This window comes from Vigna unguiculata, chromosome 3 (assembly GCF_004118075.2).
Source record: "Vigna unguiculata cultivar IT97K-499-35 chromosome 3, ASM411807v1, whole genome shotgun sequence".
In the NCBI taxonomy this organism is placed as follows: Eukaryota; Viridiplantae; Streptophyta; class Magnoliopsida; order Fabales; family Fabaceae; genus Vigna; species Vigna unguiculata.
Genome location: NC_040281.1, coordinates 18,192,911 through 18,207,822, shown reverse-complemented (window position 1 = coordinate 18,207,822; position 14,912 = coordinate 18,192,911). Strand labels below are relative to the sequence as shown.

At 28.7% G+C, this 14,912-nt stretch overlaps 1 protein-coding gene across 1 annotated transcript; it reads left to right on the top strand.

Annotated features, from left to right (window-relative positions):
* Positions 1 to 10,996: 10,996 nt before the first annotated feature.
* LOC114175782 lies at positions 10,997 to 13,948 on the top strand. The gene is made up of 3 exons (XM_028060581.1): positions 10,997 to 11,156; positions 12,897 to 12,960; positions 13,099 to 13,948. The coding sequence occupies exons 1-3, from the start codon at positions 11,136 to 11,138 to the stop codon at positions 13,764 to 13,766; spliced, it is 753 nt and encodes a 250-aa protein (XP_027916382.1). The 5' UTR covers positions 10,997 to 11,135; the 3' UTR covers positions 13,767 to 13,948.
* Positions 13,949 to 14,912: the final 964 nt, after the last annotated feature.

Sequence of the window (14,912 nt, the reverse complement as noted above, 5' to 3'; positions counted from 1 at the left end):
TCTCCTTTTACCTTCCTTTGTCTACTTGTTAGGAAAATAGGATAAAATTGAAGGCTACAACTTTTTTTATCACAATAGTTCCGTCATATTTTTTATCACAATTATTCTGTCGCAAAATAAATTTTTTGTCACAACAGTTCAGTCGTATTTAGAATGTATTATATATTCTTATCGTCTATGATATTTATAAGATGGGTGATACTTCATTTTTCTCTTACATTTAAATGACAACTTCATAAATTATTCTTATTATTACAATATTTTATTATGAAAAATAATTGTAAATTAAGTACAGATAAAAAATTGGGCGTGAAAGAATATTTTTGTTTATAAGAGCGGAAGATGGGAATAGTCTTCCTCTAATGTTATAAGAAAAAGAATTAAATTTGTGATGAAATGTGTATAAATATGAATGTTGATAATGGCTAAGTAGAGGGGTGTAAAAGAGGAGCTCGGACTTGCACGCTATGGGCAACCTTTTCTCTTGCTTTAAGGCTTCTGAGCGCCGAAATGAAGGCAACAACAACAACTACGGAAGACGGCAGCAAAACACCACTGGTGTAGCCAGTTTTAATAACGTTTCACACAACAACCAGAGTTCATACAATGCCTGGATTAATAACCGTTCAAACAACTAGTATTACCGAGGTAAGAAGCACAGCTTTAGTGTTTTAAGAACAAATGTTTATGTATAAATGAGCCTCCTGATTAATAAGTATAACATACTGTTTTTTAACAATATTTGTATTATATATATGAATCATGCAGACGCTGATGTAGTTTTACTGTTTCAACCAACATATGAAGGATGATGCTGACTTATCAGTCAAGGGAGTGCAGTGGTATTGTTCCTTGTTTCCTGGCTTAGCATGTGGTTTGTTTCAATATAAACCATCTTTTAACTTTTTCTTGTGAGAGTAAAGATGGTGTATGGTTTCCTTCTTTTGATGTTCGGTGGCTTCGATCTAGCGATAATTAAGGATGTATGTAAGCATAAACGCATAGTATGATCCTAATATAGATTCTAACAATCAATCATAAGCAATATCCCATATTGATAATCATGTTGTGAACACTAGACGGAAGCGTACCTGAATTAGCCATAACAATGTCCTTTAGAGCACTATTGATAAGTGATCTTCCTCCTCTAGAGCACCTTTATTTTCCTTTGGTTTTCTCTCCTCAAGGGATAGAGAGAAAGGAAGAGGAAGAGTACGTTATGACTCTGTGTGTCCTCTCAGAAGGGACCACGACCATATATAAACTGAATTACTTAAATTTTAGTATTTCTAATTTGGCCCCTCATCAAATTAGAAATTACTAACTGGTCTCTACACAATATTTATTTTCATGACATATGCTTTTAGCCAAATCTTTAATTTAGTCAGATCACTTTATTATTTGACTTTATAAATAATGACCCTAACACATTTAATTATATATATATATATATATATATATATATATATATATATATATATATATATATATATATATATATATATATATATATATATATGCGTGACCCAAAATTACTAACAGGATAATCATGAATCAAATTTTTGAAGATCCAATCCAAATCCAGAAAATTGGATTTAATAAATCCAGATTTATTTTATTTGAAACCAGTTTGAATATTGTTAAATCCAGATGTAAATATTTTCATCAAGTTTTTTCTTTTAAAATCGAAACCTATTAAAAAATTTCAAATGCATTTTCTACGTTAATATTAATCTATAGATTAAAATTTAAATTAATTTCTAACACTAACTACCAATATCTTAATCATAATTATACAAGTAAAATTTCTGTGATAAAGAAAGAAAAAGTACACGCATCACAAACTTGGTGTAGTCAATAAAGGTCAAAAAAGAAATGTAATAAAAAGATGGCAATGGAAGGTGACAAACAAAAGATAGAAAAGCTTTAATATATATAAGATCCTCTATACAAAATTAACATCTTTTAACAAAGAGAGTCGAGTCCGCAATCCTCGGCCATGTAGAAGTGGAGGAAAAATGACTTTGATGAGATGCCTACAAGTTATTTAATGCATCTATAAAAATAGGGCATGAATGTGTAGATTCCCTTCACATTCCTCCACTTCATTTTATTACTCCTTCTATCATTGATATAAAATATAAAACATAATTTAGAAAAGTTCTAAAATCTTTTAAAATTGTATTGTCATTGACCGTGCAAAGCATTTGTAAACCTTGAATACGTAAAGTAAGGTGAGAGCGTGTCTAATCCCACTCTGTGTTGTCTGGAAATAATGTTCACATTCTGACATTATAGCCATTCCACTTTCACTTCTCTAACACTTATTGGCCCATTTTGTACCTTTTTTACAACATATATGCAAACTAGAGGCTCACATGCTGCTTTTATTGCTTGAAAATGCAAAAAAAATAGTCTCAGGAGAATTCCGATCAAAGTTTTTGGGAAAGTAGCTGTTAAATTCATTTGAATTTTTTTTATCTAAATTATTGATATAAATTTCATTACAATAAAAATGAATTAACATTGAATGACAACTTAGAACACTTAAGATGAGTATTTCTTTGTCTACCTAATTTATTTCATAATAAAAAATGAGGTGGTGAAGATATTTTTTTCTTGAAAAAAAGTTATGTAGGGAACTTAATGCCTTAAGTAACAGCATTTAAAGTGAGATAAAATGAGGTGACGGTGTTTATACCTACTTATTAATTAAGAACGATTAGTACTAATTCTTCGTGGAGAAAACCAGTTTTGCGTATTAAGGTATTTTGCATTTATGGAACTTTATCCTCAGGTTACCTTTATGAACATGAACCCGCCCAATTAGAAATATTTTTAAGATTAATCGCATTCGTATATTTATAAATATCGGACTTATATGGAGAAGTTTACTACCCAAAACAACTAATAAATAAAGACTTATAATAATTATTTTTCCGGTTCGAGATTTGAAGATGATTTGAATTTTCGGTGGTCTTATGTAACTCTAATTCAAATTTAGTTCTGGTTGAAATTGATTATATATACACAGTTGAATTTGATGTTTCCGGACTGCACATCTAAAGGTGGGTAATTATCGTACACAATAATGAGTTTTATTATTTGATGGTTTGTTTGGCAATTAGTTTTTATCAATTTCAAATTTTTTTTATCAATTTTCAAGTTATATTGAGATGCTGATTATTTGAACTTTTCAACTATCAAGAAAAGTAAGATTGAAGATAGAAAGACGCACCAATTTATACTGGTTTCATTCTTCTAAAATCTACATCTAGTTTTCTTACATGTACACCTTAATAATTTTAAACCCCTAGACATAAAAAACTTGATACATTTATCGAGAACCACACTCTAAATGCAATGCTTCATATAATTGCAACAAGATTACCATCTACATAATGATGATAGTATAAAGAATTGAAAAATGCGAAAGTAAATGAAATGAATACACTTGGAAATGGAGATATTACAAAACAATCCTAATGCCAGTCATGAAGCTTTAAAACCAAACCCATCTTGATTGATTCTTGATGAAGTTAAAAGAAACTCAATAATGTTTTCTCCAAGAACTCAAGAAGGCTTCTATCTCACAATATCAACTCTTATATATCAAAATTCATAATTTCAACATGTGTAGGAAATTGGTTTTTAAAAAAAAATTTAGTCACTGATGATATTAATAAATTATGAAGCTAACTTAATTGATTAATGTACTTCAGGTTTGAAATCCTGTAAATGTGTTTTATTTTAATCGATTGGATTAGTGAACTAATCGATAAATACATATCAGTGGCATCATCTTCATAAGCATCATTTTCATCTCCAAAATGTTCTTTATCATTGTACTACCAATATTATGCTTGTAAGATCTGAAAAATTAATTAATTAAATAAATATTTATTTAATATAAATGCAATTGAAGAGATTTTTATAGTAATTGATACGGAGATATTTAACAATGAGCAATGATAGCTCAAATGGTTGAGTGTATGGAGTGGTGTTGAGAGAATGTGGATTTGAGTCATGTGTATGTCATTGGTGTGTTAATTGTATTATTTAATTGTTGATTTAAACTAGTATGTTTCTTGTTCTGATTGTTTATCCTAAAGGTGTAATGGCAATTGTATTATAATATACAAGTCTGGGAATTTTTGGGTGGGGTTGTTGTGGAAGAAAATTGAAGCATTTCAGGCTTAGTGATTGTTTTGGTTTAGGGCTGGATGAAGAGTACAAGCAGATGCTTTTTATATGAATATCGGACTTAAACCTATTTGAATTTTTTTATAAAACTATCGAAAAAGTTACGAGATTGGTGGTTAATCATAAGTGATTGTTTTATCATATGAAGTTGGTGTGATTCTATTAGCACACATGTCTTTTTTTTTTTTTTTGGTTTTGATACGTGGTATAACCAAATTTTATGTGAGAAAGAAAATGGGTATTGTATTTGTTATATTTGTATATTTTATAAATTTATGAAACGCATCGAAAGAAAAAGGAGGTGAGGGATGTAAGATCCCGTCAAGATATTATGGATTTTAAATAATAAATAAAGAAATATCACGTCAACCTTATTTATTAATGTATTATTTCCTAAAACACGTAAAATTTACAACTTTTAATACTTCTAATAATAATCCAAAATCCATAGTTTATAAAACTGTAAATAGTATATAAGCATTCTCATAAGAGTTCACAAATTATTTTAAAACCATAAAATAATAAAACTCCCATGTTATCCCTGTTTCGTCGCTAAGCTTCATCAGAACCACCTGCAACAACATCATCTGCTCACGTGTACTGCGTACACGATCATCCCCAATCACAAACAGATAGGGTGAGCATATATATATATATATATATATATATATATATATATATATCATACAATCACATCAAAGAAATTTCCTCCTTTGACTCCATATCACATGGCCACAACCATGTTATCCGTGTTTTACATCTCTTAGTGAATACCTCAAGATGACTTGCTGCCATACCTATCGACCACAACCGATAGAGCACGTACGGGAAACCATTGCTACGGATCATACACCGTAACGCTAGGTGGAGTTCCCAAATACAAACATAGTTCGTAACGTCCCAAGACTACCAAACTCGTCAGCTAACTACTGAGGAGAGCAATCTATCTGTACCCATCAGTACTGGCCACAAGCAGCACACTCACACCGACAACACTCGCCAATCCGAGCTCAACTCAAGGGTTCCTCGTGTTCATCCGCCATCCAGAGCTCAACTCGAGGGATGCCTTCTGAGCTCAACTCGAGGAATGCCACGTGCTTAACCCCTATCCCGAACTCAACTCAAGAGATATGTTCCGAGTTCAACTCAAGGAACACCAACAACCCACCTTTGAAGCATCACTAAAATCTTGTAGATCACGCATCCAAACATCAAAAACCCCAATACTGCTGCAGTAAAAATCGCTTGGCAGGAGACACATATCGTCAGGCGCAGCCGCTTGCAGACCGCCTGGTGGGAGACACGTAACCCAATATTGAGAATGTAATTTTTTAATATCTTTTACTTTTACATGCTTGTCTTCATTTTTAACATCTTTATAAGGGCTAGCTTCAATTTCTATATCTTTTGTGAGTTGTATTATGATTTTTTATTGTGGAGGATATTCTGATTCTATTATTTCATAATTTACAGTTTTCCAACTATTGGTTATCTTGTCTAATGGGCACATAGATTTATTACAGTTAAAAGGATATTCTAACTTATTATCTTTATTGTAATTTGAAAACTAATCAAAGAAGTATAAATTTATTTTGATTTAGATAATTATAAAATTATTCTCTAAAATGTTCAGTTTGTTATTTCGTAAATGCTTTAAAATACCACTCTCTTCTTTCTTTATTATATTCTGATTCAAAATCTTTTCTTATACAATTTTTATTTATTATGAAGGGCTCTTCTATGTTTAAAGTATTTAATATTTGAGAGGTTGTTGGAGAATTATGAGGGGATTCTGATTTCTTAAGATTCTTCATTATACAAGTTTTGTTAAAATTGGTATGGTATTATTTAATCCTCTTAAGTCTAAATTTATTGTGGATCCATCTATTGAATGTCTAAATTTATTGTTATCATTTCGAGATTTCTTATTTTTACAGATGATGACCTATTAATTTTTAATCTAATATATGTACCTTCTTGCACTATTTCTCTTATTTGAGTATTATAAATTTTTGGTTCTTCAATTATGTTTTCTAATATCCATTCTTCAAGGATTTTACTTACTAACTCCTCATGGCTTAGTCTTTTTGGAATTTGTACAAATGATTTCTAAGATTAGCTTCCACAAGTATTGTCTCAAGTTTCGTTGAAGATCTTAAAGCTTTATAATTATAATCTATCTTTGTAACTTTATAATAAATTCTATAAATTATTTGTATTCGACCTGATAATTCATCTACATTCATTTGAAAATTGTACATATTTTGCATCACTTGTTTTATCATTTCTAAGATTCATAGAAAAAATTGGATAACAATTAAAGAAAAGCAGGATCATCACGTTAATTACTTTCTAATATTGCAATTATTGAATCATTAAATTTTTTAAGTCTTGTGTTTCTTAATATAATAAGTATTGGACTATTTATTTCAAGTCTATAGTTTAGCTTTGCTGCTACTTGAATTAATCCTAAGTGAATAAAATAATATCCATCTTTAGTATGCTGATCTAAAAGTTATAGTTCTAGAAGATTAATAATTTTGTTATTCTTAGTTCATGGATAACTATATTCCGCAATATGAATTTCTTCTTATTTTTTTACCGAAATTTATGTTATTTATATACTTCACATTTTCTAACTATTTGTATTGATCAATTATGTAAAGAGTTTTTTATTTCTGCAATTTGTAATTCTTATCTTTATTATATATCTATAACAATATATAAAAGATATCCTCTTTTGTATCCACATTTTATTATTTCAGTTTTATCTTTAACTATTTTATAAATAATTTACTTTTAACTGTTATTTTAAAAAAAAATTATCTTAAACTATTATTTTAAAAACTTTTTTTAGATATTATTTTTTTTAATTTTATATTTAATAATTATTTTAAAATTTAATTATATATTTATTATTTATCTTAACTTAAATTTCTTAAAAATTAAAATATGCAAACACTTATGCGCGTAGATTTGATTAGTTTTATCATATTTCACATGTCTTCATACTTCACACTTCCTCAAATCTCTAACTGGAAAAAATAACTGCAATCACAACAGATGAACATTAAATTAAGCCTTTGCTATGAACCTTCCTCTATGTTTTATCTTATAAATGTAATAATTAGCCACATATGTGATGCTTTAAAAATAATGATTAGTCGGAGACGTGATGTGATTACAATTCAAACTGGGTTTGGGGTCATTAGTGGGTGGGTGGGTGTTGAGTAGCAGCTTTACATTGGGGCATTAATACCCTTTATCAATATGTACTCATAATATATTAATACCCTTATAATATTATGCTCATGCTGGAATTGATGGTAAAACAACCATATGATAAATTAATTAGACGCGTCCTTCATTTGTATGCTCTCTTGTATGCTTTTTTTTTAATACACTTCTCTAGCAATGCACATATAAATCTATATCGTTTTACGAGTTATAGATGTGATAGAAACACCTTCATTTATTTGTTTGGTAATGATCTTTAATATCAAATGTACATGTCATTAACCTTGATATATAAAGATAGAATGATCGGGAACACTTTATATATATTTTTTGTATATGAGTTGGAATTCCCCAAATACTCAACTATACATATAAATACTTATACTTTGCCAGATAAAAAAAAAGAAAAATTAGACGCGTCCTTAAAAGTCAAAAGAAACACAAGTTAGGGTTTTGGTCTCAAACGATGAAGATAATGAAACTGTTTGTTGGGTGCGTGCGAAGTGGGACTTTGATTAATATATCCTCGTCCAAAAAATATTCAAAGGTTTTGCATTGATTCCAGGAAAGCTAGATTTTAGAATAATCTTTGTGTACGGGTGAGGTTAGGTGGGAAATATTCAGAAGAAAATAGATTCATTCATAATCCTATTTCTAGATTAAGAGAATTAAAAAACTAAAAGTAATCAACTCCAAATATAATTGTATAAAAGTATAAGAAATAAGTTTGTTAGTGTAAATAGAACGAATAAAATACTTATAGTTTAAATTACTTAAGCTTTATGATTTGTATTATTTACTCTAAGCTTGTATGTAATAAAAATTATACCAAGGTGCTCATTTTAAAAAAGATAAAAATAATTAGCTCTCTTTTTTCGGTTCGTATCACAAGATAATTCAAAACTTTCTAAAACTAACAAAAATCAAATAATGGAAGAGAAAATAAATAAAAATATTTAAAGTACAAATTCTTTAAAACTAAACTAGAATTCGTATCAAACAGTTAGGTTTAGGGTTTATATATATATATATATATATATATATATATATATATATATATATATATATATATATATATATAAGAATTATCAATTTAATTATGGTGTTGTAGTTATCCGCGGCGTATAGTTTTATAAAAAAATAAGTTCCCATATTAAAAGCAGTTCAAAACAATAATGAAAATTTTAATTTTTTTATTTAAATCCCAACACTATGTGTATCACCACTATAATTGTTAATTTATATTTTTTTATTTTCTACACAAGAAAATCATTTAATATAATAACCAATTTTACAAACCAAAATAACTAGTCTCTATATTATATACTATTTTAACTTACTATGATTCTAAATTAGTTTGTAATTTTGAATTAGAAACTAAATTAAACACTAATTTTATGGTTACTAAAATTTTGGTAATTAATGATAGAAATCAATTTGAATTATAATTCACAAATGAATTATTTTTTTATTTATAATAAAAACTATTTTAAATATTAATAATGATTAATTTATAAAATAGTATCTAAATTACTCAATATAATGGATATATTATTTTTGTTTAAAAATGATTGCTAAGTAATGATTTTTTTTAGTGATTTGATAATGACTTTTAGTTTTCAAGTTTCATTAATTGAACTTTAATTTTCCAATAATTTACAAAACAATCTTTCTGCTAGTTCGTTATGATTTTAATGAATATGAGATTTAAAAGTCTATTATATACAACACTAGAACCATTAGGCCGATGACTTTATCGGGTCTTTTTTATTCAGCAAAGGATTTTTTTTCTTTTTCTCGATCAGCAAAATATATTAATAGAATGATGGGAATATTCTAACCTTTTACAAAAAAATTACAAAAGTTAAATACAAAGTTCTTCATCTTCTTAAGAAAAGGTTTTCTCAAGATCTAAAACCCAACATAATTATTGAGTTTGAAACCAAGAAATAACATACACAAATATCCTATGTGTAGTGTTTAGTACTAGAAGGAAGGAACTCTTCAATCATATATGTACTATATAGCTATATTACTACTACAACAAAGATTACTTTAGGCTAAAACAATAAAATTATTGCCTAAAACATGAAAACCGTGATCTAATCTTTAGGTTATGGTTTTCCGGCGTGGACTAAGTTGATGTAGTTACACGATTTTATATATGACCACATTTTCAAAATCGTAAATTTAAATTTTTGGAATGATTACAGTTTTTAACATGTAGTTTTTAACCTGTTTTAGATCACATTTATTACATCATTAGAAATGGTTCCAACCGTTCATAACAATATTGATCCACAACAAGTTAAGATAACTTCTACAAGTTCAGTTCTTTTAATTAGCCCATGCTTGCTTATACCCAAAGTACCATACTATTTGCATCCCTTGCATTGCTCTTTTAATTTTTGTATTGGACCTATGTATGATTTAATACCTGCATAGAGTGTACAACCACACACACTGTTAGACTAAAATATTTTCAGCTTTGGATTAAATGAGCCTCCATTGGTCATCCAAGTCACAAAAAATTTAAACATAGTATATAGGACATTGATACCAATTTGAAAATGAAAATGTTAAATTGGATAATTTATATTTCATCCATGATCATGTATTTAATTGTGCCATGCAAAAGAGTTTTTCTAGGTTTACTTTTCTTTGTTTGAAAATAATCCTATTTATTTATTCCAAACGACTCATATAATTGTTATCCCTAGAACCTTCCAGGTTTTATTGTGTTTCCCATTTAGTTGTGGCTATATTAGGTTAAAACCAGGAATTTTATTGTACACAGCAAAAGAGCGCTTATAAGTTTACTCATATAGCCTTTTTAATTACAGAAAAGATATTAATTAATATTTATAAATTCGACTTTTTGTTTCACCATTTAAATATCGGCTTATATTTTGATTCATAAATGAGTCTTCAAAATTTGGTTTCTTTGAATTTGAGTTCAAATGGCAAAGTCTTCTAAACTCATAATTTAACATGGAATCGTTATTGCAAAAGAACGAATTGATTTTCAAATGATAGTGTTGTTACTATCATTATTGGTGGGTGAATGAAGGTATTTTTAAATTTTCTTTAATTATAAAATGATGATTGTTTTTAACTATGGTCATATATAGATCAAAATGGATCAATCTGGGGACTCCAACTCTAGGTACTTCCACTCAATTAACAATTGGAGATGAAGTAAAAATGATATTAGTGGATTAGATATTCTTGGGCATTACAGTGAGGAACCCAGCATAATAAAATGAAAAGTCTCTAATAGTAGGTTATGGATGTTCATGTACAAAATAGACAGTAATGTAATTGGATAACAATGAAAATAGTTTAATTATATATGCTCAACAATTATTTTACAAGTATATGAATAATTGTGTGTCTCTATCTCTAGACACAAATATAAGAGTTAAACGTATAATTTACATGAGTTTTTTTTTTTTTAAAAAAAAAACTTGTGTTTTTATCACCAAAATTTTCCTTATTAATTATCCAGAGCACTCGAGCATTTCAATTAATCTATATACATGTACACTAACAGAGCGTGCGTGCATAAAAAATACATACAATTGTACACTCCGACCAGATAGTTCTTCTCACACCTTTCTTTCCTTTTCTCTTTCTCTTTTTCTCACTCCTCTCTTTCTCTCTTTCTCTCTTTCTCACTCCTTCTGCAAAGCTTCATGGAAATGGAGCAGAACTCAGTTAAGCTATGAATTTTTCAATTAACCTGATCATGTTTCATTTTCCTGTCATATCACTGTTACTAATGATTAGATCTGTTATATTTACTTCTATACTTTTATCTCTCTTTCTAATCAACCAAAAATAAACAAAATGTTTACTTCTCTACTTCTTTGGTTGTTCTAACGGTGAATCTAACTTTTTTTTTGGAACTGAGACCAATTTTTCCCTTCTTGTCATCCAGTCATAAGGACGCAACCATGTACGCCTTTTCTTTTTCGTTTTTACACGTAGAACCTATTAGGAAAGTAGAAATAATTTTGTTGAGATGACATTTTTTTTTTCTGGTTATAAAATCTATATTTGTGTGTGGTTTTTTTTCTTCCTGTTCTATGTAAGATCTAAAATGAGAACAAGAGTGGTAAATCAAATTTATGTTCCAAGTCTTCTTTTTGGTTATGATTCTTTCTGGTTATGAAATCTATATTTGTGTGTGGTTTTTTTCTTATGATTCTATGCAAGATTCAAACTAACAAGAGTGGTAGGTCAAGTTCATGTTTCAAGTTTTCTTTTTTGGCTATGCTTTTTTCTGGTTATGAAATCTATATTTATGTGTAATTTTTTTGCTTATGATTCTATACAAGATCCAAACTGACAATAAGAACGGTAGATCAAGTTCATGTTCCAAGTCTTCTTTTTGGTTATGCTTTTTTCCAGTTATGAAATCTATATTTGTATGTGGTTTTATGCTTTCTATGCTAAATTCAAACTGATAACAAGAGTGGTAGATCAAGTTCATGTACCAAATCTTCTTTTCTTGTTATGCTTTTTTCTGTTATGAAATCTATATTTGTGTGTGGTTTTTTGCTTATGATTCTTTGCAAGATCCGAACTACAACAAAAGTGTAGATCAAGTTCATGTTCCAACTTTTCTTTTATGGTTATGCTTTTTTCTGGTTATGAAATCTATATTTGTGTGTGCTTTTTTGCTTATGATTCTATGCAAGATCCAAACTGACAAGAAGAATGGTAGATCAAATTCATGTTCCAAGTTTTCTTTTTTGGTTATGTTTTTTTTTCGTTATGAAATTTATATTTGTGTGGTTTTTTTCTTATAATTTTATGCAAGATCCAAACTGATAACAAGAGTGGTAGATCAAGTTCATATTCCAAGTCTTCTTTTTGGTTATGCTTTTTTTTTTGTAATTTGGTGAGCAATAATTATAGGTGAGAAAGATTTATGGTTTAATTTTATTTTTGATGATTTTTTTTCTTCCTTCTTTGTCTTTGTCTTTTGTATCCTATTGCAAATATTAATATATTTCTTGGTAATAAAAAAACAAAAACATGGTTGATCCATCGATGCTGGGTTGATATTATCATCTGGATTATCATCAGTTACTTTGTGTATGTGTATCTTTTTTTTTTCCTCTCCTAATCAATGCTATATATATTGTTAATTTTTTTCTCTCTTTCTTTATTACAACCATTCTTCATTAAAATAAGTCATACTCCTAGATATAATACAAACAAAATGTGAAATCATGAAGCATATTATTCCATTTCCAACTAAACAAAGTGATACAACTAATATATATAACACACAAAAATTTGAAATCATATATATATGTATGAATTTCGTTAAATATAGTTATAACACTTTTGTTATGCATATATTTTATAATATCATTATATAGTACCCTATATCGTTCTTCTACCCACAAATTTATTTATTAATCTTTTAAGAACTCATGTTGTAGGCACCAATTTTGGAACCTGTAGATTCAACAACCATTAGCAAAACCAAGTCCGTGGAATATGCAGGTATATTAATTAGTATTTGAATATTCTCACTCTTCTGCTTTACTAGACTCCATTCTTCAACTTGATTCAAATTTGCTTTAGTAGAAGAAGAGTAATCTTTGATCACCTTTTGTTCTTCAAATTTGCAATACTTTGCAGAAGTCCCCTTGGACAAGCAAAATTTTGAAGCTTCTCCATTCGTCATCATTAGCGCAGTTCTATCTGTTATATCTGCGTTCATCGATATGCTCTTTTCAATTCTTGTATTGGCAGCTGGTTTCCTAACTGTTTATCTAAATGCTACAACCAATTGGCTAAAGAAAACCACGGAGAAATTAAACGCCAAGGGCAAGGAAATAGAGAGCCACATGAATCGTGGAGAAACCAATAACCCTAACCAAGATGGCAACAGCAAAGAGGATCACAGATTGGTAACTTCCTCCATTAATCGCTGCGAAACTTCCAATTCTGCTGAAAAACGCTATGCACTTGATAACTGCTTTAACAACAAAGACAATGGGGACCAAGATTACAGCAATTGTGAGATTATCGGTTGTTCTATGGCTAAAGATTGCTACAACAACGAGGCATCAGGCTTACAAGATCTCAGCCAGGCAAACCTCAACATTTCTGAATCCGAAAATTGCTTTAACAACAAGAGCTCAAAATCACAAACTTACAGGAGGGCAAAGATTGGCAATCCTAACGACCCCGATTTCGCAATTCGTAATACCTACAACAATGAAAAGAACGGAGCCCAAAACCGGGATGATTACAAATATTTGCCCAGGGGAAACATTATGAATGAACACCAAACTCCTAATTAACATCCAAGAGAGAGAAAAGAGTATGGGTATGAAATAATGTTATATGTAGTATTCAAGACCGTTATTGTTTTCATGCAGTTTCTTTATCATGTATTTGGAGACTATGTTTATTTTGGTTTGCATGGGACACCATATAGAACTGTTTCAAGTTAATACCTATATGTCTACTCTTCTTTCGCTTATGATTTCATTCTTTTCAGTTTCACACATTTTTAAATGTGCATGACATGTTCTAAACCGAAAGTTCATTATAAGGATTCATCTAAATGTAATTAGTTTAGTTCAATTGAGATCACAACTGTTCTTTCATCAGTTGGAACTAGTGGGGTTGGGACCAAAAGTTAATTTACATTTATGAAAAACAATTTGTTGGAGTTAAAGTTTATTTTTTCTGTAGAAGGATTTAACTAACCTTATAGTTATATAATATATTTATGTAGCTGTTTAAAATAAACTCAGATCAAATCATGTTTAAGAGAATCAGTTTAAAGCACTATTGGTCTTTATGAAGTTTTTTTTTTTTTTTTTATTTATTTTTTTAAATCAGCATTGCTCTTTGTAAGTACGGTACACTCATGATACTGATGGGAACTAATGAAGACGAACAGAATTTTATTATAGGAACTGATATTGATGTTGGAAAGTTGGTGACTATAATTTGATTTTAAATTTACCAAACCAATTTAAATTTTAAAATATCTGTCAATAATTTTGATTTTTTCTCATAATTCACTATTTATTAATTTTATCTCTATTTTCATTTTCATTTCTAATAAACTGGTACAATAAAATTTTTACTAACGAACTTCTATCTCTCATTAAGTCATGCACCTGTTTACAATGCAAGAAATGAGAAATCACATGTTATATTTTTAACATGCACCTGATTAAGTCATGTTTGTTATATTTTGTATAAATATATTATACACCACACACACATACATACAAATAAGTTTGCTATTTATAATTTTTTATATATGAAAGAAATAACTGTCACTTACCTCAAATACAATTGTATAATTTTGTATCATTGCTTCTATAATGGTAAAAATATTAACCATTTCCTATTTACAAAAAGCATTTGCATCTTTATACATAATTTTATAATATATTGTTATGAAAATAGTATTGTTATTTTCTATAATA